Here is a 24689-nt window from a genome sequence, read left to right as displayed (position 1 = left end):
GAGAGAAAGATAGCAAGGGAAGTAATTTACAAGCTTTTTCGTTGGTTGACGATTTGTGCCACTTCCTGTTTAATGATAACAACATTACCACTCAGCAAAGATATATATATAGATTATTTACATTAACCTTTTCAGGGACGGTGGTTACTTCAGTGGACAGTTTGTCATGTCATCAGGTTACAGGGTGCGTGAAAGAAATTAAATTAGTTTTTTTTTTTAATCGTGGTGTTATTTTGACCCTGGAACATGTTATTTTGAGTTCCATTATTTCTTATGGGAACAGTTGTACCCATGATAAAAGGGACCTTTTTTAAATTTAGTGCTTGTAAAAAAGGTGGTGGCGTGCATGGGTCTAGTATTCACTATGAGTGTAGCGGGGATGAAGCAGAAACCCACTACGATTTGTTTTTCTGAAGGTCATATTATTTTGCCTAAAAAAACATTGAACAGTATTCTACTGTAAATAAAGGAAGAACATGCATTGAGCCGTTTTAAGAACACTCCAAGCTCAACCACAATTTATTTAGATAATGGTTTATGTGCACCCTTATAAAAAAACAAAAGCACACACTATTTTTCCAATCACATGAATGTCATTTAATCATATCATAGGTCCATTTAAAACATGCTTAATAATAATAATAATAATAATAATAAAATAAGCAGAACAATAGAAATGATGGCAATAAGGTGAATCAGCATCTCTTCACAGGCTCATGTCTGTCTCTCAAATAAAAAACGCATCACTTGAACATTCAAGAACACAATTTAAAATATCTACTGCACCAGAAAATAATCGCTGAAAAAAAAATCTACAAGACCATGGCGTAAACACGACGACAGCGAAAGTTCATTACATTTAAAAAGTATTTATATCATGGTATGTACAATGAGTGTTCCAAACATGTCCTGCAGGAGGTGCAAGGTGGCTGATAAAGTGACACATTTTTCACTGAATTTCACCGGAGCCATTGAATCTGTTCACAAATTCAACAGAATAATGTTCATTTAGCTCTTAGCTTTTAACGATGTAGACACAATTAACTTAACTGCAGTTGTGAACCAAAAATGATATCAAGAGACAGACGTGGCAACATAAGACTGAAATGCAAAATGATGACGATACATGACTAATGAGTGGATGGAAATGTTTTCATGCCTTTTCAAAGCCCTTTTCCTGCACAGTTTAAACTGACACGATAAAGATACAAGAGACCTGAAGAAGAATAGACAAAGGATGAGGAAGGACAATGAAGCAAATGTCACAAGTTGAACGTATCCTGCTGTCCTTGATATGAATTTGATGCTGAGAGCCTACAAATGAAACGAGATGTCACGAGTGTACAGAAACATGTGCACATATCCTATTTTCAAGTAACATTTTCAGTATGTCATGGCTGTTGTTTTTGGGTGTTGTGACAGGGCTCTCCACCTTTATCTGGATTGCTGAAAACAGTCCAATTTGAAAATAATATGCGTTCTACGTCCAGAGGGTCACGAGAACACGTCACATCGACACTTCGTCACAATGAAAATACAAAACAGTTCAACAAGGACACTCGTGCATGAGAAGGGGTAACAGGGCACTTGTACCCCTCAAACAAGTGCAAGGCCTGCCAAGTTTCACACAACCACAATATACTGTATGTTGTGGCACTTCAGTATTGAAGTCATTGCAATCCTGTGTTTATCGTATTTAAACATCTACAACATAGGCGTCAAACACAGGTCCTGGAGGGCCGCTGTCCTGCGTGTTTTCCAAGTCTCCCTGTTGCAACACACCGGATTCAAATGATCGGATCATCAGCAAGCTCTGCGCAAGTCTGACATTGAACCTGTTCATTTGAATCAGGTGTGTTGCAACAGGGAGACGTGGAAAACATGCAGGACAGCGGCCCTGCAGGACCTCAGTTTGACACCTGTGATCTTCAAGATGTACACAGAAAATAGGTACAAATTTGCTTTTGGTACCATATGTAATGTTGAACAGTGGCTGCGTGTTTCATGGCCCCACAATGAAAGTAACAATCATAAAGAGAATACAAAGTGAAAATAAGACCGTAAAAAATGCCGCTCGATATCCACCAGCACACAAAATCCACAAAAATATACCCAGTTTTAAACAATAGAGGGCGCCATTGCAATTGCTTCAATCGTTAGCTCAATTAAGAACCACATTTGCGTGTCTTCGCCACCATCATGATGTTATGGTATTTATAAGAATTATGTTATTTACTCATGTTTTCTTATTAAAAACAAAACAACAACAAAAACATCATATAATTACATCTACAGTACCTACATCAGGAGAGGACCCCCCTCACTTTAGCCAATATTTGGTACAATCCATCACTTGCCAAAGGGCTTGTGTGTCTGCACCAACACTGTAGCACATGATTTCATATGTTCACTGTTGTGTGTTGTCCGCCTTGGCAACAACAGACGGTCAACTCAGTCAGTTTCCTTTTAGGACCAGTATACATTGAAACAACTGCTGCAAATGTGCTTGTGAATAGACTTTTACTGTGGTGTTGAATGGGGTCAGGGGATTTGAAGAATAAAATCAAATGAGGGGAATAGAGAATATACTCTCATATAAAAACACATCTATCCTTTTTCTGTGGCGCTCATTGGGTTACCAACTGACCTCTGGTGAGAGGCCGCACACATTTGTTACCAATGAATCGAAATAAGTTGGATGATAGAATGGTTTCTGACTATAAAAATGTAGGTAATGGATGTATCACAGTGACACATTTCTGGTCCTAAAATGACATTGGGATTAAAATTGGTACCTTTTTAGGAGAGAATGATGGCATACTGGTTCGCGAGTCTGATTGCCGTAGAGGCGGCATGCATTCACTTCCCACTCAGTGACTGAGAATAGTGTGTGTCTGTCGTTAGATTGGGAATTTACATATTTCAGCAATGGTCACCAGCTGGTTGGGGTAACACAGCTACCAGTCAGCCGATATCATAAGAGCAAAACTTCTTAGAGAGGAATTTAAAATAAAAAAAAGACAAAGGAAAGTGTTGTGTTCATCTTTCAGTGTAAATAGCCTTCTCCATGGGAAAATCCAACATCTGAAGGTAGTGACTGCTTCCTGAAAAATCACTCAATGTGACTCCTTGGGCCGAAATCCCCAAATCAGCACATATATATTAAAACTGCACTTGGAAAGACAATGCTTTCAAAGGTTGTCTGATCATGTGACAGTTTTGTTGCTGCCCCTGTTGATAGTTGTTTGCTGTAGAACACTGACAACAAGCCAACTTAACATGCAGCTCTGTTCCTGTAGTTCTTGTTTTCCTGCGGCTTTACTTTGATAGACACAACATTTAGCGTGCCAAAAACCTTTTTGTATTTTCGTTTTTTGGGAGGATTTGTACATTTCGAGCCATCAGATACGAACTGGAGCTCCTGAAGGCGCTGTGAGGGGCACTTGAGAGCCACAGTCATAGTCAAGTTCAGCCATCCGGGAGCGGCTCATCATTCGACTGTGGGAGTACGCTCGTCTGTCTGTTTGCCTGTCCCTGAAACTGCGGATGTAGCTCTGTGAACAGAAACAAATGGAGTGATTCCACAGCTGCAGCAAACGCTGACTCAGAGACCATCCCAACCCTGACCAGGATAGACTCTACACGTTGTGCAGGTCGCCCACTTCCCCCAGGGACAACTGTCCCACACAATACACACCTCCTTTTGTGGAGATGCCCAAGAGAAAAACAATGGAGCTCAACAGGAAAGCTGATAAAACGCGCTGAGAAACCAGCCAAATGATGCTCTTTGACAGGCTGTTCCATAGCTTAGGGCCATAATAGCTAAATGCAGCTTCCACGTGGAGTTTTTGTTGTAGCTCTCGGATCAATTAAAAGTGCCAGAGGAACTAAGGAAACGAAAGGGCTGACATGATAAAAGCAGGTCAGGTCATATAAATAGGATGGCCCAAAACCATTGAAACATTTAAAAACTAATAAAAGAAAATCAAAACCATCCGGAAAATCACAGGGAGCCAAATGATATGCACACCAGTCCTCTCACCACCCGGGTTTGAGAGAAACGACCTGAAATGTTCTAGGGAGACTTGCCAGTCCGTTATCTTTAATGCTCACGATAGTAGCCAAAAGACAGCATATTTTCCGTTGAACTACTGTACTTAATAGAATTCAAAAAGATCGAGTACATGTCTGTGGAGCATTTTTCTGAAAAATGTGAGAGTAATTTTATCCTAAATAATTGCTTATTTTTATATTATCTCTGTCACGCCCTAGCCCATGTGACAATATGTGGAATCAACTAGTATGTGTGCCAAGAGCGCCAGGATGGAAAGATTAACTAGTGGACCTAAAATTGACCCTTGGGGTACCCCAAACTGAATTTTTCTTGTGCTACTGAGGAACGTACTTACAAAAACAAATCAATGTAAGAGACAAGAATGGAACCAGTTAGAAACAGAGATATTTTTTTATGTGACATTTGTGCTTGTTTTACTGTTCTTATAAGTTCGGAGAGGTTCTCCAACCCCTCTCTTCATTCCTCTTTTGGTATTGGTTCTCCACATTGGTATTTGGTTTACTTTTATGTTTTTATTTGAAAGTGGAGCCAATGATTCTAACGTTTATTTCAGTTTACTGTTACAATGATCAACAATAGAATCACAAGGTGCGGGTAAAACGTCAGCAGGAGTGCTCTGTAATATCTCTATTTAAATGCGCAGCCACTTCAGAAGGTTGCATTTCAATTATGAGAAAACAACAAAATTACCTCACAATTCTAAAAGTGTAAATGGATTGTATAGTGTGTATATTTTTTTTCCCAACAGATGAAGTAACACATCTGTGCAAATAAAGCTCTTACCGGTGAGAGCACATCTCCTTCAAAGCGCTTTTTGGGGTTGGGCTTGCGATGGAAACCCGGCTCAGTCTGAGGGTGAGGGACTTTGTGGGGCTGCGTGCTTCGGGATGTGTGATGGGGGTGAGATGTCCCCGGATGATGGTATTGCTGGTGGCAATGGCTGTTGGCTTTCTGCTTCTGGCCGTTCTTCTGGTTCTGTTGTTTTTTCTTCTTCTTGTTCTCATTCTCCTTTTTGAGCCTCTCTTCTCGCTGCCGGATCCGCATGAGCTGCACCCGCCTTTGTTGTCGACTCAAAACCACTAGAGAGACAACAGGATATAATTAAAAAGAACGATGTTTTTAATTTCCTGGGGAAGTGAATGGGAAAATAATAATAAGATATTTTAAAAACATTTACTATTCAAGATTGTTAATAATCCCACTGGAGATGGTCGCAGCGAGGAAAGGAAACGATGCAAATGAATATTTCTTCTCATCGTGGCTTTGTGCATTTACGGGTATGCATTTCCATTACCTCTCATTTTTGAAAAAAAAAAATCCATAGAAAGTGACCTTTTTCCCTGTTGTTTGCTGATAATGATCCTTTTGTGCACTTAAATGTGCATAATATTATGTAGGGATGCGATGTAACAATGATGCAATCATGTAAAAGCAGCCCCTCTGAACATCATGAAAATCATAGGGTGTCACCATCCCTCTGTGTGTTCTTGTTGTCCATTGTTTTGGTTTTCTTTGTGTGAGCGCATGGATAACGAGGCACCATCTGCCAGAGAATTGCTTGATGAAACCCCCATTTTCCTCAGCTAACCCTCTGTGGACCCCCTGGCCAAATGACACTTATAATGTCTGTGTGTGTCTTAATGGGAGAATAGAGTGCCGTCGAGGGCCCTCAGAAATAGGGAGAAAACAAAACAAACTGAAGAGAAAGACGAACCAATTATGTTCCAACATATCAGTAGAGTGCTGCACGCAATTCACTGGCTGCCACGTGATTTTCCTCACTGGCCCACTTGAGTGCCCCGTTTACCCAGTATGCACCAGTTCAAACCCCCGCAAGCCCCTTCCTCACACCTGCTCCCTCTGCACCATCCCCTTTTTCTCCCCCATCTCTACTGTTAATAGACAGCATGAAGGGATTCAACATCTCAAGTCTTTCAAATCACACCACAATATTATAAAAAAAAGGTGGACAAGAGGATGCTACTTGAAATGAATCCATTATGCTCATTGCAAATATTACCAAGTGTTTACTAAAATCCCTTCCCATCCTGAGCTTTCCTTTGTGCCATTTTAAAAAAAGAAAAGAAAACAACATTCTGACAACTTGCACAAGCAATTGAGATTCATGTAACTACCTTTATGAAAATAAATTCTCATTTTTGATTTACCTTGTCAGGGAGGTATTAAAATGATCGGTACTGTCCAAAAACAGATGTGTACTGAAGTTTTTTGTTTGAATCCTGAGACCCTGGGCTTCAGCGTAAGCAGCCACAAACCACGCCTGTACTCCGCATTACGTGGTGATAACCGTTTTTCATTTTGCTTATCCATTCCTGCACATGAGCAAACAAACACAAAATATGCAAAGTGGAAGCCAAATTACCCCCCCCAACCCCTCACCCCTCGCTCAAACTTTGAAGTATCTCTTCTTTGCATATGTGGTTGCTTATCAGTGCGGAAAGCTTTTATGAGCACTGGTCTTGTTCCTATTCAGGAGTCATGTTTTCCTCAGGATTCTATTGTGTAGTTTGAAAGCAGTAATGTTTCCACGTCTATTTCCCTGACGCTTCACTATTTTTCAAAATAGCCTGACAGAGCTTCATCGCTCTTCCCTCACCCTCTGACTGGAAGCCATTACAGTCCATTGTTAAAAGCTGTTTTTGAAGGCCGAGCGTGGCACCGTTTTATCTGCCGTTGCTGCGTGAGAGCTAAATGAATGAATGAGCAAAAGACCTTGTATGTCTGTAACAGTGTGTGAATGCATGCCTGTGAGAGCTGTGTGTTGGTGAATTTGCAGCTTGAAGTTCTTGGTGCCATCTTGCCATCTGTGTTGTGGTTGCTTTCGGGACAGATCAAAAAGCTATTTCCCATAACAACACACAAACACGCATGCTCGTGTTATTATTCCATCATTGTGGATGCAATTACAAAAGCAATTAAACCGTTCAGTGAACTTGTGACAAATGTAGAGCTGCTAATAACATTGCAGCAGCTTGGGGTGACCTCATGCTGATACTTAACAGGAATTGGTTTGTAACATTTAAATCATTGCGGGTAAATAAATGAGACACCCCAAAAAACAAAACAAAACAGTGTTGTACTGTTTTGTGTGCTCTAAGATTTTTTTTCTCCCTCAAGTACCCTTTCATTTGGCGTGCTCCGTCGGGAGCAGCAAAGCTTGTTCATGCTATACATGAAGGTACAACAGTGAGAAGGCCAACTTGAAAATTAACCTCAGCTTACCAAAAAATACAAGGACATCAATGTCTTATTACTTTCGCTTATTTTTTGTTATTCCCAGTAGCGCACGGCAGTGTGGCACCAATCTTGACTTGTCTTCCGGCCTGTAGTTGGGGCCAGTTTATATTGCTATAGCAAACTGTTGCCACCAATATCAACACGATGTCACACTGGAATCAAATTTAATCTCTAATTAAGGATGCAAAAAAAACCCTTGAATTAATTACTGTGACATTGACATAAGGCACATTTTGCAAGCATTGGCCTCCAGTTGCTAGCAGCTGCCTACCAAGCCAATGTCTCATATATATAGCCATCGGGCTGTGTTTGAACGGCAGTTCAAGAAGCGAAAATATGTGCACTTTTGTTGACAGCCTGACAAAGTCCTACTTATATATTTTCCGCACGATAAGGCGCACCTAAAGGGATTCAATTTTTGCAAAAGAAGACATGCACTGACCTTATATGGATCTTCTAGCTCGATAAATATAATGATTTCTTGGACGCAGTATTTTAAATGTGCTGTGAAGCGCTTTGTTACAGTCGCAGCAGTTATTAAAGCGCTATACAAATAAAGCTATATTGAACTGCGTAACGCAACCACAGCCACTATTGTAGCTTCTAGTCTATGCACCTTATAATGTGGTGCGCCCTATATATGAAAACAGTTAGGCTGTTCAAGATAGGGCATTCATTGAAGGTGCACCTTATACTCCTAAGTGCCTTAAAGTGCGAAAGATACGGTATATTTTTAACAAACTAGGCTAACTCAAATTTTGCATCATCTACTGCTGCAGCTGACAAAATCACCTTCAATGAACCCCATCATTCCATTCCATTACAAAATGTCAATCACAATAACATGGTTGGGTACTCACCCTCAGTGTGAGAAAACCCCTCTGCTGTGACTTTCCACTGAATCAGCACTCCAAGCAGTGCCAGGACAGGCCACACCCCCATGATGACCCACGTGAACCAGCAGACCGGCTTCTTGGGCGCCACCTGTATTGATGGCAAACTACAATCTTAATGCTGTATCGAGTCAACAGCCAAGTGATTAATTCATCCCGAGGACAGAAAACAACCGCAACAAATGCAATAATTTTGTGGTTTACAATGTCGGTGGACCAGCCGAGCCACACATTACTTATACACTGAAGTGATTCCATGTTCATTTCAAAACATGCTATCACATAAATTGCATTTATACTTTGGGCTTATTTGCCACTACTCAAGCAGATTAGTGTTTGCCAATCATAAATCACACTTATATGCAGCATGAGCAGCATGAAATAGAAAACCTATTTCACGGTGCTACTTAAGCACTAAATTGTGAGGGTGCGAAAAGAGCTCATGAGTTGTCGAAAATGATTAACTTGTGAAACCAAACAGTCCAGAGACTTGCTGATTAATTCATCAATAAAGCAATTATGCACAGTTGAACAGTTGCTGTTGTACTAAGCCTACAAAAGCTGATGTGGTATTGAAATTAAATGTGTTGGTTTGAATTTATTGGTAGGCTCAATAAGAGTTTAGCATTGGCAGGTATAAATATAGACCAGAGGAAGCTTTAAAGCACCCCATGGCTCATATAGGCTGGGTGTGGGTCTAACGATTTCCTGGACAAAGTGTAGTTTGACTGGCTTGTACAAGACTGGATGATTCATGACGGGAAGCCTGTATGACCCCCCCCCCCCCCACCCCCTCGGCCTTCTGCAGTATTTCCTCAGCACAGCAAATGTGTCTGACTACATCCCCAGTAGAAAAAAGAAATGAAATGCTCGACTGCACATTACCAATGAGTCATCAAGGAGTATGTTGTGTATGCACTGTTGCAAGTGGATGATAAATTGCTATTTTCCACATCGCTCTATCTACTTTGCTTATCTGCTCATTGCTTGACAGATTTGAAAATCTGAGTTTGCGGCGCTGCATCGTTCTAACCCAAATATGGGGGTTATCTTTAGTTCTGAGCCAAGCAATTTACTCCCAATCTCGAACGACTATATTGTATTTCTGTCTGCGTGTGCAATTAAAAGTTCAGCCAGAAGCACAAAGAAACCAGAAGGAGCACCTTGAGTCTCTCATAGATGTATTGCACCATCGCAAACAGCTCGATGAAGTAATCCACTGTGATGGTAATGATGGCTGAACCAAAGGTGGCGGTAGACAAGGTCACGAAGCAACGTTGCCATTGAAGAGTGAAGACAGCAAACAGAGTCCCAGAACCCAGAAGAATTCCCAGCGGAACCCACACTGTTCTGGGGTGGTAAAATTCCTCCATGACCTGAAAAAGAATGATTGATACATTTTGAGACAGTATTTATTTAACACATTACAGATTTTTTTTCAAGCGTGTTGGCACATACTGTAAATATGTGAATGCAGCTGGGACATGCAAAGGAGGCTTCCAAGTCATATGCCCCCAAAATAGAAGAGGTTAGAGAACAGGTTTCAAACTCAATGCCCGCGGGCCAGATTCGGCCTGCCGCTTCAATTTATGTGGTCCGTGGCAAATCATGTGCGTCAACTTAGTATGTTGCTAAAATACTAAAATTGGAAATTGGCTTTACTTTTGATTGCACTGAAATGTTCCAAGCATTTTTTGTTTAATCGTCCGTTTAAAATGATAAATGATAAAAATGATTTTGACATCCCTGATTTATAGTATCTGGAGAAATATTCTTCAAAACACAAAACAATTCACAGCATGATCTATTATATGCTTGTGAGACATCAAGTGTCTTGAGGCTTTAGCTCAGTTCGCATCTCGGTGTGTTTTGCAGCTAAAAGGTCTGCTTCTTGGTGCTGAGATGAACGGAAGGCATGCCAGGCGGAATGAAGGAGGACAAATGTGGAGATTGGACAGGAGTGGCGACAAGGAGGTCTGACAAATATGGAGAGGTAAAACTGGGACTTGCTATAAATGTGTGTAATATCATTTTTAATTTAATATTTGCACTGAGGTGTCTTAGTGATAAGATGGACTGCAAAGGTTGGAGTATTTTTTTTTCTGTTTGTCATGCAACCAGAGAAGGGTGAGGAATATGTCATCATACTGAATAAAAAATGGAAATCTATGACATTAGAAAGTGCAATTTTAGCAAGACATACAACACTTAGTTTGAGCAAAACCTATAAAACACCACTCTTTGCAAACAAAATATTGCAGTACAATTCATGTTGGTTTTATGATGGTAACAGCCTTTAATATTTTCCATGAGAAAAACAGAAATTAGACTTTGGAACTCAACCAGCATCAACTGATTGTGTTTAACTTTGGAAATTGGACTTGTGTCCTCACCACCAATGAAGCCACTCCAACCAACAGGCCCAGCAGCAGGCCCACCATGAAGAGTCCTACACTGCGGACCAACATGGTCACCAGGCCGCACAAAGTCCCGATACCAAGGCCGATGCCCACCGACGCCTCTATGCTGAGCTGAGTGTCCATCACCCTCTCCTTGTAGCACAGCATGAAGATGACCACACAGCCGAACATGAGGCCTGTTAGGAAGAGCACGGCCTTGAAGCATCGGTAGCCTGCGAAGAGATAGGAAGAAAACTCAGATGTGACCAGCATGCATGTAAATTATTATACATAAATTATTTTTATGGATGATAATATAACCATGCCACACTGAGCATCACTAAGGATATTGCTAAGGTTATCATGGACCTCAGCTCCTTCCCACATCTTTTGTTGGATTTGACAGGATTATTTCACTTAGTTGCGAGAATTGTGATTAAAAACATGTTGAACAAAATCTTATTTCTCTAAAACACAAACTGGTTTGATGGCCAGAGCCAAAATGATGCTACGTTCAGATTTTTTTTTCAATGTAAAAAGAGCAGTGACAAAGTCAGTTTCAGTGATTCAGTGGGTTTTAGAATTTCCAAGAAGTTACATTCCTGGTCTGTGAGTGGCTTAGACATGTGACCAATTAACCCACCAGCAAATAGTTTGACCCCACTACCCCCCTCCCATAAAAAACCAAGAAAAAAAAAACAAGTGCTGCTTTTAGTCTCAAAAATCATTATGTGCAGTGTTGATACAATAGTGATGAATCACAGCTTTTTTGTGTGTTTGTGTCACAGTATCAAGTGAATAAACCCAGCAGACAAGTCCTTTGTGGAGTTTTGTTGAGAGTTTTGTTTGAGCTAGTTGGACGGACAGCTAGTAGCAATGGCTAGTGAGGCCTTTCAAACACAGACGATTGCTCATTAGAATGTGGTGGAAAATCCGATAACATTGTTAGCGCGTGTGTCCAAAATATGCTAATCATCATATAATAATGCGCCTTCATTAGCTAACAGAAACTCTGTTGCTGCCCTTCTCATTTCCCTTTCCTTTGTCTCCTCGCTTGGCATATTTTATGTTTCATTTCTTTGGTTCTTTTTCTTCTCACGGTATCATTTTGTGTCTGTACTTATTCCAATGTCCTTTTCTCTCGTTATTTTCAGTATGTGACATGACGCAAAGGGGAATCAACGTTGGATTTGTAAAGCTGGCCATTACGCTGCTCTTTCTCCCGTTCAACCAAAGACCAAGCTCTGGTGGCCAAAACTCATTCTGTTGAAGCATTCCTTTGAGCTTTCCTTATCCGTGGTCTCACTTGTTCTCAAAGTGTCTTCATTCCGCAAAGCTGAAATCAATTTTAGACTTCGAGGATCGTAAGCAATTTCAAATCTTTCAGATTGTTTCATGTATAAAACCTGTCTATTTGTGTCTTCAACCAGACAAATCCTTACATCATATTGGTCTTGCGGCCACTCCCTCTCATTGTCTCCTCGCCTTCCTCTAACATCCCTCGAGCAATCAAGTCCTCCGTCCCATCTGTTCCTGTCAGCTGATGCGCTTTTATTTTTCCTGCTTTGTCCTGGCCTTTTTCTCTCCCCACATTTGTGCTCTAACTTTTTGGAGGTGAATTAAAGAAATATAATCCCCGATTCATTTACCTTACCTCTGTGACGGTGTCATCACGTACATTATATTCGAAGACAATTATATGAGATACATAACATGATTTGAATAATAATTGAGCGATATAACAACATTGCATCATGTACCAAAGAAGCAGTAGATGATTCCAAAAATGCAGCTCATGGAGCAGACCACAGAGGGCACGATGTCATATTTTCTCTCTATCTCCTGGTCACATTTCAGTCCCAGCTGGGCCAGATCGAACAGCCGGCTAGCGGTGGGCATGTCGGCAGACAGGAGGGGAGCCAGCGTTGATGGAAGGTGTGTGCCGGTAAGGGATGAAGAGGTTGTTCGGGGCGGGGTTCTAGATCAGTGGGCCTCACCCATTGAGGTGTGGGAAACTACAAAAAGAGGTAGGAGAAAGAGAGGTTAGAAATTATTGATCACATCCTCAAATTGCTCCGCTGGAGAGCACGTGATGCTGTAAGCATGCTTTCATTTGAACAAAAACATCTGAGCGCGGCCACAAAGCGCATCGCTGAATTGATTGCATTAATTAAAGCACTCATGCCCAACAAAGGGAAATTATTCAATCTAGTCACTTTATTTGTCTGAAAACTTTTATCTACGTAAACGACACCGTATAGTGCCAGGGATAAGGATGAACTGCTCTTCCATTAGATTTCAAAAGGTGGAATTAATGTATCGGTAAATAAATACATATTACTAGTTGCCATTCATACAACAGAATAAGAGATTTGTGTCCCACTAAACAGGTCCACATTTCACGCTAACTAAAGTTGGGATGAGATCATGAGATCTTTTCAAATGAGTGTAAGTGTTATTAAATAGTGCTTAAAAAATACATAAATCAGTAAGATTTTACAACAAGAATGTGGATGAGTGCTGACCCCACATCTCAGTGTGCTAACGACTAATGACTTGCCTGTTGCTTCGAGAACTCAAACGTCAAACATGCTATTATTATCACACACAGTGGCTTTTCTGTCACTAGCAATATGAAATTAACAGCATTATCATCGGTTAATGAGAAGAAATATTAATGTAACTGTGTTATCAGTGCCTCCTGTGGGCGGTGTGCATGACTCAGAGTGAGAGCCGATTAGCATTAATACAGTTGGCAGAGGCAGTAGCTCGGTCTGTAAGGCTTCTTTCTGGCGTGGGTTAAGACCCGTTGCGGATTGGCCAGAGCTGAAGCAGATGACGGTTTACTTCTAAAGGTGCCCTTGGGCAAGGCCCGGTCACCTGACAGCTCTAGAATGTGGCCTGGTTGATACAGCAAGCATCCTTTCATGTCTTACATATTGTCTCAAAATGGTAGTTCATGTTCTAAATTAATACACATTTTACAGTGTCAGTTCACCATTCTATCGATGCACCTGAAAAAAAAAAAGACACCTTTCTAACAGTCACCGACAACATTGTTAGGGACATGTATTAGAGTTCTCAGAGTCATGCCAAATGTCGCGAGTTTAAAAAGAGTATATGAATGAGACAAAGTGGGATGTAGGTGAGTACGTTTGTACCCAGACCGACTGTATTTGTATAATCAGCTGGTCAGGTCTAATGACTCACATTGTCTTCCCAAAACGAGTTTCGGATTATTCATAATTCATTGAATAAATAAAATAAGTAATTTGTTACAAATATATATATTTTTTAATCGAAAGTGTCCCGACCCGAAAATAAATGGGTTACCTATTAAAGAGAGTGGTGAGCACACAATGTGCCATCCTGAGGAGCGCTTACTTGGCAGAAGAGGAACTGAAAGTTATTCAAAGTCGCCAATTCCCCAAAAGTTTTGCATCTCTTTTCAGTCAATTTTTATTTTTTGCCATTCCAGGGAATGTTTCTTACAATGCAGATCGACGACGGCCTTAATGAACAGAGCTTCACACAACTTTGCTTGACCTTTTCCACAATGGCTGACCAGCGTGACGACGAATGTGGTCGAGTTCTCTCGAGCAATTATTGACACGACAGCCTGATGAATTCACACGCAGCGTTCTCATGGAATGAAGACACAATTAAAGAAAAGACTGAGCCTAAGGCCAGAGCCAGGGACATGATTAAACAACACAGGATTGCGTCACATCCTCCCTGTTGCCATAACAACCTGCAGCAAAATAAGAACCGTACTAATGTAAAGGAGGGCAGTGTTGTTTCTAAGGAAACCTGCTCTAAGAGAAGAACCAGCTTTTCGGGGTTGCACATTGAGGCCCCTGGTAGCAAAGAACCCTGACCTATGACCCTTTTTCTTGATCATTGACCAAAATGTAACAGAACTAATAGAGGTAAAATCAACCACATAAAATAAAAAATAGGTTGAATACATAAAAACATACTACGCTTCAGGACTCTTAGTCAATTCTTTAAAAGTTTGGATCATATTCTTTTTGCCAGTACCGAACCAACATTTTAATGAGGTCTAACCTCAACTCTGCATGCCTTCAGCCTCCTCATTTTGCTGGAGAGCAGCCACAATTATCAAAGAGTGTGCTTGCCTTAATGACGTGGGCGGAGACATCACACCATCGAGTAAGAGCGCAGAGCTTAATCGAGCGTTGTCGCCCATACACTTTGGATGCAAGGTTAACACATGTCATGATCAAGTACAGTAATTAGATCACATATGTTACATAAACAATCTGGGTGGAAAACTAGTGACAGTGACAGTGATAGAAATCATACCACTGAAGTGATTGGTCGGGGATGTTCAGATTACAAGAACCGAATCCATACCTCTCTCTTTTGTTGATGATTTTTTATTTTTCATAAGGAGTGTTCACGCGGCACACATTTCCATCGGTGCTGCACCGATGTATTTTGTTACGATATATCTTAAACCGGTGTAAATTTTGTGGCGCGTTCACACATATAAAACTGCTTACTAAAGAGAAGCGTGTTAACCCCGGTGCAGCCCCACTTGCTTTCACACGGCAGTTTCTGTGGCCGTGCAATACGATAATATGGAAATAAAACAGATAGACATTGAGCAAGGCATGCGTAAAGTGTACTTCTTTTTCCCCGCCTTGTTTGTGACATATAAATAAAAAAAAAAACAAAAAAACATGGATTATACTTCTCCAGACAAATCAACGCTGTGGTCTATCAGACACCGTAAAAAAGGATGAGAGAGTGAAATGAAAGATGAGGGAAGTACAACAGAGCATGAAAGCAATGCATTCTGCCCGTATGTAATCAACTCTTCTCACGCGTAACGAATCTACTCCTGTAGCGTTCATACGTCCCATTTTATATCTGTGCTGCCCCGCAAACTAGCATTTACTCCGGAGTAAATTTTTAAACCACCTCCTGAGCAGGGTTAAATTTGCTCTGGTTTAAGCTATTTTCAGGGGCTACACCGGTATAACTTTGTACGTGTGAACGCTCTACGGGTGACAGCCCCGGTATGACACCGGAGTAAAAGTTACCGTGTGAACACCCCTATAGAGACAACAACATTATGTGCAAAAAGACTGAAAAAGCAGTCATATGCATGTCAATCCAGTCGTAGGCAAAAAGGAAAGAAGTAAATTTTTGGTAACTCGACCAGTAACAATGGTAGTGTAGTAAATGCACATTTGTTGGAGAAGCAGTACAAGCACAATCAATAGATACTAAAGCACCGTTTGCTGTCAATAATGTTTGGGCTGTGACTGTCACTGAGTACTTAATACCCAATGCGCAAGTTCTCCGATTTCGCTGATGAATGTTTTCAATGTTTACCATGCATATGAAAAGAGTTTACCCATCCCTGTTCAAATTCCATCGTTTTGTGATATAAGAATAAACAAAATCTTTTCAAACTTTCTATCAATAATGTGACCGACATCAATGTCTCTGTGAAGCACGGTAAGGGCAGCACAATGCTTTGTTGCTATTTTTCTTCAGCTGGAACTGGTGTCACCTTTGTCAAGGTGAAAGGAACTATCTACAGTTTGAAAGAGAAGTCAGTGTTATCACAAAACCTTCAGTGATTCTGCTAGAAAGTGCAACAATGTCAGCAAAAGCCTCCTAGAATCAATGAAATGGCTTTTGGATTACTCAGAGGCAGTTTAAATTGTGTCCGATGTGTGCGCTGACTCCCATTTAATATGAGTTTGAATGTAGCTGGTTCAATCTGAGCGCAGCAACATCCCGAGTTCTCACAGGCATTAACTGTATATGCAATCACATTATTGGTTGTTTTTCTAATAATTGGAGGACTGGTTATATGCCAAATTAATGGTGGCAATAATTGTAAAATGATTGAGCTTGGTCTACTTTTTTATATCACAAAAACCTGGCATGGGTGTGTAGACTTTTCATGTCCACTGTGCATGGATACTGTAGTGCCATGCAAAACTTTCAAGGAGAGACCTTTTTTAAAAAAAAAATAAAATATGAATAAATATTTGCTCCAAAAATACCATAGGCATAAATAAAACAAAGCTAAACCAACGTCACTTAAAGTCCAACACCATTTTTAAGGTTGAAACTATCCCCTAACTCAGGCAACAGCAGGGAAAAAAATGGAAATGTTCTCTTTATTGCAAAACACATTCTAACGTGAAGGTTTACTGCTGCTTTCCTGGCTGCTGTACTTAAGAGCTCTTGTACAGAGACACTGCAATGACACTAACATTTCACAGGCTTTTTTTTTTAACCTTGCTTTCTTCACAGCTGGAGGAAACGCAAACATGGAATGCAGTTAGTTGGACACAAATGAGTGCTGTTTCATTACTTGCATGCCTCTGTCAGGCCAATAATGGAATAGTTGTCAGCATCAAAATAACAATACAACAGCCGCATGTTTAAGAAGTGTGTGTGTGTGTGTGTGTGTATATATATATATATATATATACACACACACACTCCCCTGTACAGGTATATATGTACATGTGTCTGAGTATATGTAATATTTATAAGGCCAAATTTAATTAACATTACTTAATGCTATATACTAGTATAAAATTACATGTATAAGGTGTGTAAGTTAGGTTAGGTTAGTGTATGAATAACAAAATACAGTAAACATATACATGTAGTGCTGTATATATTGCTGTATGTGACTCGCTATTGTTTTGCTGACTTTCGCTGCCTCTTGCGGACCTTTTGCGGCATTTTAGCTTTTTTTTTTTTTTTGGATGAATACTTTTGAAAAATCTGCGATGCACTGAAACCGCGATAAGTGAACCGCAAAGTAGCGAGGGATCACTGTATATATACATATATATACATATACATACATATATATACATATATATACACACATATATATATCTGTCCAAGAGAAGGGCCACGGTGAACGGTAAATGTAAAAATACGGTTGAGGAATTGACAGTGTGATGAGCAGAGAATTATGTCATACGCGCTCGGTTTGTGTGGTGTAATCCAATTGCCTCTTTACTTTGTTTTGAGCTCCACGGCAATGGCACAACCCTCTTAATGGATGTCTGTCTTCCATGTGTCCTGCCAATATGAGATTCTCTTGAGGAAAAAAGTCTCCAGCCGCAGTGTCAGGCGAGCATAAAGGGCGTTGACGAATGAACGTTTGGATCCAGAATATCATCTTTCCTTAAACTTGGTCTAAAGACTCGAACGATACCTGAGAGGGTGTAGGTGAAATGAGGGTTTTGCTGGGTTGTATGTGTGATTGGTTATATGCTTTACAAATCCATGAGAAGCGATTCACAGTACACTGTCAAAAGATGATGAGTAGGCGCATGTGTTTTAACGGCATACATATTGATCATGCTGAACCCAGCAAGAAACCAACTGCCTCATAATTTTCGAGAAGCAGATTCTGCTAGTATGGCACAGTGTGGGGTGAACGTGACAAACTGATGTTGGCAAAGGGAAACTCAGGAGCCATCTTTCAAATTTCTATCACACTTAACACAGAAACAAAGTTTTCTACCAGGGGATTGCAGCTCAAAGGGGGAAGACAGTGCATCCGAACGCACATGACAGCGATACTGTTGCTGATGGTGTGATGATTGACAAACAAGATGACCAAGTTTGATCAAGTCCATCTATCACTGGGCAGACTATTGTGTGTGTGTGTGGGGGGGGGGGGGGATATCTGGATTAATAAATAAATAGATGTATGAATTTATGAGGGGTGGCCCAGTAGTCCAGTGGTTAGCACGTCGGCTTCACGGTGCAGAGGGTTCGGGTTCGATTCCAGCTCCGGCCTCCCTGTGTGGAGTTTGCATGTTCTCCCCGGGCCTGCATGGGTTTTCTCCGGGTGCTCCGGTTTCCTCCCACATTCCAAAAACATGCGTGGCAGGCTGATTGAACACTCTAAATTGTCCCTAGTTGTGATTCTGAGTGCGAATGGTTGTTCGTTTCTGTGTGCCCTGCGATTGGCTGGCAACCGATTCAGGGTGTCCGCGGCCTACTGCCCGAAGACAGCTGTGATAGGCTTCAGCACCCCCCGCGACCCTAGTGAGGATCAAGCGGCTCGGAAGATGAATGAATGAATGAATTTATGAATTCAGGAAAAAAAATGACCTTGTTTCATGTTTCCTGTGAAACTTGATTATAACCAAGCCAGCGTTATTATGATTTCATTTTGTTGCGCCTTATTTAAAAACATATTTCTAGGGTCATAATACTGAAACAAGAACACACACTTTAATTATATGCTGCTTCGTGTTTATTTGCAACAGTCTGCAAAAGCATAAACAACAGGAAAGGACAGCTTTAGAGGTCATACTGTCATATGCCCTGTTGCAATACAGAATTTAGAATGAGGTGCATTGACTGCATACTTTTACATTTGCATTGATGAAATCAACTTCAACCTCAGAGCACTCGCATTGGACCAGCCTCAACCTTGGTCATGTGTCTGTTCAGGTCATTAAGTTTAAATGCAGCAGGGGTGATTTGAATGGAAGCTACAACACCATTAACTTTCTCCTCACACTCTCTCCGCTCTCCCTTTTGTGCTACAAATCTATTGAGGTTGCAAGTGACCTATGGCATCATCTACCAGACTTACAGCACATACACCCAAAACACAGTGCCGGCAGCTTGTTATGCATGTTTAAAAAAATCCATACAAAGGTATTAAAAAAATAAAAAAGAAATAAAAGATAAAACAAATAGAAAATGCTGAACAGTGACCCCTCGGTTGGGTGTAGCTTGGGACCACCGTAGGTAATTTTACGTGCGTGTACAGTATGTGGTGACCGTGTGGTGTTGGTGGTCTCAACAGTGATCCCCATGTAAGCTCTGGTCATTGCTAGGAGGCGGAAGGTGAGGTAGTAGGGGCTAAAGAGGCTTTCATCAGATTACAGTTCATTCTCTATCTTTCAACATCATCCACCAGCATTGACGGCTGCTTTCAAGCACTTTGCTCCCTCTCAGAGAAAATCGGACCACAGTGTGTAGTTTGTCTCTGGTACAAAGCAGATCAATATTCCTCTTTCCTAATACCCGTAATGCACAGATCTTTCAGACTCAAAATACACGCAATGTACAACTCAAGGTGTAATGACCACAATATTTTGCCATTTTCTCCTTCTAATTGACATAGTTAAATTGTTAGCGCACCCACATCGCCTTTGAAATACATGAAAAAATGTTTGAACTGCGAGCACTTGATAGTTTAATATTCCGGACAGCAATGAGGTTTCACACCAAAGTCAAATGTTTTGCCTAAATCTCAGCTCAATCACTGGGCTTCTCTCCAAATTACAAATTAATACAGCATTACATCCAACCGTTAAAACATTTTTCTACTTGGGGAGTCACGTAAATGACTATAACTATTAATTTAATCATCTGCAGTACATTTTAAAATGAATGGAATTCATATTTAGCATAAAAAATATTTCACTTCAAGTGGTGCCACAAATAATGATTTCGGAATGACCCGTGCGGTTTATCTGGGGCAGCCACGGCATAAACGGTATTGATTGAATAAAATTGTTGAAGACCGTACATGTTTTTTTTTTAATAGATCCATCTTGTCAAGTATGGGGATTTAATATTCCATTTCGCAAGTTAAAGAATGCATATCCAGTATGCTAAAGCCAAGACGAATATTTCATACTTTCCTCAACTTTCTTCAATACAAAATAAATGTGCATGCGTCATTTGGGACACTTTGACGTATGCATTAAAAAAAAAAAAAAAAACATAAATCAGAAGGGATAATAAATCGTCCTCTAGTCCCCAAACACTGGCAGATAAGTTTTTTTGCATCCATGACTTAGATGTCGCCAGATTCTGCAGACACACTCACGAATATGGAGACCGCGGCCTCGCTTACAAAGCAGCGCGATGGCAAACAAATATCCACACAGGCCGTGCTGCCTGAGGGTACATGCACACTGTGAGTCATATCTGATGCCGTCCTCATTACAGTAACTATGGATACGTCGTCGTATATTATGGTCACAGACTGTACCGTTTGTCAGAGTAATCTGTGTGCACGTGTGTGTGAGTGTGTGTGGTCATATGCCAATAGCAAAGGCATCTCTGGTGTCTATTAATGGGATTAAGATTGACTTTTTCTCCCACAGCTCTCCTTTCTCTTACTCGCCTAGTTCTCTTAATTCCGACCGTATGCCCATTGCTTTGTCTTGCTCTCATTTTGAACTGTGCTTTTCATGGCAATGCAATTTTTTTTATTTTTTTTATTTTTTGGATTCGGTCTTGTCACTCATCCATCTGAAGGATGAGCTCTGCTGCAGACAAAGTGACAGACATCATTGTAGACATTTTGTGCACAGTGCTCAGTCCTGAGAAAATCTTTTTGTCTCATGTTCTCCAAACTTACCTAACCCATCGTCTCTCTTTTTATAATTATATATATATATATATACAGTATATACAAAATATATATATAAAAATATTTTAAAAATTGGGACCATTTCGAACCAGCTAAAGGTTCTGAGGCGGATAGTTTTCTGCTGGACTTGAGTCATATTTTCTTGCGCAGTCCAATTTCTGAGAGGAGCGAAATCCTGTCTAGATGTTTGACATGTTTTCAGCGGCTCACATGAGAAATGCCAGTAAGAGATGAAATTTCTGACTTCTGGCCAAACTGTTCATCAATTCTGAGCTTGTCACATCCATGAAGGTCTGAGGATGACTGCTTAGCTGTTGATTACAGTTACATAAGAGTATTGCACTATATGAGACATCACTCAAAAAGCTTTCAATTGAATTTTAAATAATCGATCTTTAAATATGATATAATGTGTACTATCCCATGATCTTCTAATAGCTCCCATTAGCTCATTTGTACGGCCAGTTTTTGTATAAGTATTATGCAAAATTATTACTTAAATATAAAACCTTATTTAAACACCACCGTTTAATTTTACCATCACATTTTTTGTTTTCTTGACTCCGAAAAATATTTACATGCATGTACTGTATTCCCTTTGGGCTTTTCTTCAGTCTGCCTTATGCAAATAATGTACTGAATATGTCACAGTTACCTTTCAAATAATTTGTTGTTGATGTCACAATTCAAAACAATTTAGAAGTATGTTTTAAGCGTTTGTTTGTGCATTCTAGAGTCTTCAAGAAGCCTTTTGGAAGGTGAAGGTGACAGGAAACAGAAGAACCAAGAACACGCAAAGACCTGAACCTGGATTTGAACCCCCAAACTTGAAAGCATGAGGTGCTTAACCACTCGTTCACCATACTGCCCACGACCTAATAAGATATATGTACATTTATTTTAAAAGTATCTTTTAACGAGGTGGCAGAGTCAGTTGCGTAATTATTAACAAATTATTCCTGGTCTTTTCATTATTTGAGAGAGACATTTCCTGCATCCTTAACAAAAGAATAGATAGATAGATAGATAGATAGATAGATAGATAGATAGATAGATAGATAGATAGATAGATAGATAGATAGATAGATAGATAGATAGATAGATAGATAGATAGATAGATAGATAGATAGATAGATAGATAGATTAATGCACTGACAGGCAGACTATAGATAGATAGATAGATAGATTAATGCACTGACAGGCAGACTATTGGTGAGTGTATTACCTCCCAGTGTTTACACTCTGTTCAATCCAATTACAGTTTGTATATACGTAAGGTTATCATAAACAAATTTAAAGTGTATTCATTTTAATTTGGAATTGTCAAATACCATGAGGTATCATATCGACACGGTTGACAAGCGTGGAGTTTGTTGTATTTGAGAACAAAGCAAATACTCCCTAATGAAAACAATGGGGGGCAAACAGCATACAGATGACACAGTGCGACTGTCTCGATTTCAAACACATATTAAAAAACAATATTACAACAATGGTAGACACTCACCAGCATGTAAGTCTGTTTTGGGGGGAATTCATTGAAATAATTAGGAAATGCGGTCCTAATAGGAATCTTGACGATGTTGTGTGCGCCATGCTTCGTGTCAGAACAAAGAAAACTCACCTAACAAAACCATGTTTCATGTGTCCAACTGTTTCCTGCGTTGTCCATGTAAAGAAAACCACAGGGAGAATCATCCTCTTCTCTTGGTCTGCTTGAAAAAAAGACCTCATTTCAATCTCACTGCATGGTGCCAACCGGGAGAAGAACTCCAGCGACACGCCACACAAGGCTCTCAACTCCTCTCATCCACACGTGCAATATTCTGTTTGTCCACGCGAAAATGGCGCGGCCACCTTATGCAATATTGAGAACCCATAACCGTCCAGGAAATTGAATCAAAACCGCAAGACAGCCGTTTCCCCCCCACCTCCCTGTGTTTACATCACGCTCCCTCTCCTTAAAGCACTCTCTGTGTGCTTCCTTTGTTGTCAGCGTCTCATCCAGCATGACGGAACAAACCATTCCACGACACGAGAGGGGAGTGCAAGAGTCGGGGGGGGTGATCCATTTCGTTACGGGAGCAACGAATGAGCTTGGTGACTCGTGGCCAAATGTTGTTATTGTGGAGGACAGAAGGTTGGGGGTTGGGTTGGTGGTGAGGGGCCCAAGTGAGTGAAGGGGGGAGGGGGGGGGGACAAGGGGAGCAGAGTGGGCTCACGCACGGAAGATATGGCAGGATAAAAAAAAAAACATAGCAAGTGATCTGTTTCAGCACCGTGGAGAGTTCCCTAAAAAGGAGAGAAAAGCGAATACATATTTCCTTAAACTCAATCGATGGCAGCAAATCCATTTATCGGAAATTGTTTGGAAGCCAGACTCATAAATGCGTCAACCACAGGATGCGATATAATGTTTCTCTCTATTGTCTTCTGCAGAGTGACAAGCCAACTCACACTCACTTAGGACCAAAAGCAAATAATACATAGACTATTGTACTGCATGCTCTGTATGCATAATACTTAGAGGCCTTATATCTAGGAGTGTGTTGTGTGAGCATGCGTAAAGAACTAAACATTTATCCCATAGTGTGCCTGTGGCGCCATCTCCAGGAAAACAATTTAGCATTCATGTTAGTAACTGTCTGGAGAGGAACGATACAATTGCAAGCAAGCTTATGATTATGATCACGTTGCTACAGTTCTGTAAGACTGACATCTGTCTTGATATGTGTTTATTTTATGTACTATTCGCAGATACTTTAGGTTTGCGCCGTGAGGTAAAGAAAAAGGCCAAGACCCCGGAAGCAGGAATGGGCAGCAAAAATGTTTTAAAATATATTTTGTCCAAAGCAGGCAACTGAAAATGACCTCCTTCAAGTACATACTCGTGACAACAAGATCAATTAGATCACCAGGCAACATCTTAAAGCTGGAACGCGTGGCAGGAGGAAAACCAGCAACGTGGCGAGACACAGCATAGACATCAAGAGATTCAGAGAAGCAAGATATCACCATGTAGATTTGGGTAGTAAGTTTTATTAATCACTTTAAATCAGTCAATTGGCTTCCCCATCATTCCTTGAAATGCTTTTGGTAGAACAATACTTGTCAGAAGCATGGCTTATTCGCCAACATGGAATGGATGATCACTGACTTTAGAACGACTCAGTGAGGTATTTAGCCGCACGAGTAGTCAGCCGATGGTTGTTGCTCGCTCGCTGTCGAGCTTGTCTTGACCTCCCACAACCCATTGTAGATGTTTAGACTGCCACCCGTGAATCCAGCCCACCGAAGCTTTTTGGGATATTCTCGAGGCTTAATTCTCAGTTTTACTATTCAACGTGTTTTGAAGAGGCGCAGAATGGAAAATTTGCCTTACAGACTGCTATAAGAAACTGCTTATTTCCCGTCATTTACATTAATCTAACTTAATTAATGCAATTTTCTATTGGTCTAACTGATGTGTGACACAGTTCGATTTCCGTACTTATTTTTTCCCTTTATTTAAGCACAATGTTAATGTTCAAACTTTCCAGAATGTTACAAAGTCTTCCAATAACAGAGGTATTTAATGAACACTTAGGCCTACTACGTTTCTGTATTTTATTGTTGGATTGTTGGCAGTGATGGTGATACTTGGA

The 24689-nt window shown here is 40.5% G+C and overlaps 1 protein-coding gene across 1 annotated transcript; it reads right to left on the bottom strand.

Moving 5' to 3' along the window:
- Window positions 1-573: 573 nt before the first annotated feature.
- tmem198a (transmembrane protein 198a) lies at window positions 574-23119 on the bottom strand. Its single transcript, XM_052082119.1, has 7 exons — window positions 22670-23119; window positions 12386-12640; window positions 10620-10858; window positions 9390-9602; window positions 8194-8317; window positions 4859-5154; window positions 574-3554 (listed from the first exon to the last, which is right to left on the bottom strand). The coding sequence occupies exons 2-7, from the start codon at window positions 12522-12524 to the stop codon at window positions 3402-3404; spliced, it is 1164 nt and encodes a 387-aa protein (XP_051938079.1). The 5' UTR covers window positions 12525-12640; window positions 22670-23119; the 3' UTR covers window positions 574-3401.
- Between the last annotated feature and the right edge of the window lie 1570 nt (window positions 23120-24689).

Source organism: Hippocampus zosterae, chromosome 12 (genome assembly GCF_025434085.1).
Source record: "Hippocampus zosterae strain Florida chromosome 12, ASM2543408v3, whole genome shotgun sequence".
In the NCBI taxonomy this organism is placed as follows: Eukaryota; Metazoa; Chordata; class Actinopteri; order Syngnathiformes; family Syngnathidae; genus Hippocampus; species Hippocampus zosterae.
The sequence above is the reverse complement of the archived record's forward strand: the minus strand, read 5'-3'. Positions and strand labels throughout refer to the sequence as shown.

Coding starts and splice junctions, on each gene's coding strand:
- tmem198a (XM_052082119.1), bottom strand. CDS start 12,524: ATGCCCACCGCTAGCCGGCTGTTCGATCTGGCCCAGCTGGGACTGAAA. Junction 9,603..10,619: donor TTGGAGTGGCTTCATTGGTG/GTGAGGACACAA, acceptor ATTCTTTTTCAG/GTCATGGAGGAATTTTACCA. Junction 5,155..8,193: donor GGGGTTTTCTCACACTGAGG/GTGAGTACCCAA, acceptor TTGTCTCTCTAG/TGGTTTTGAGTCGACAACAA.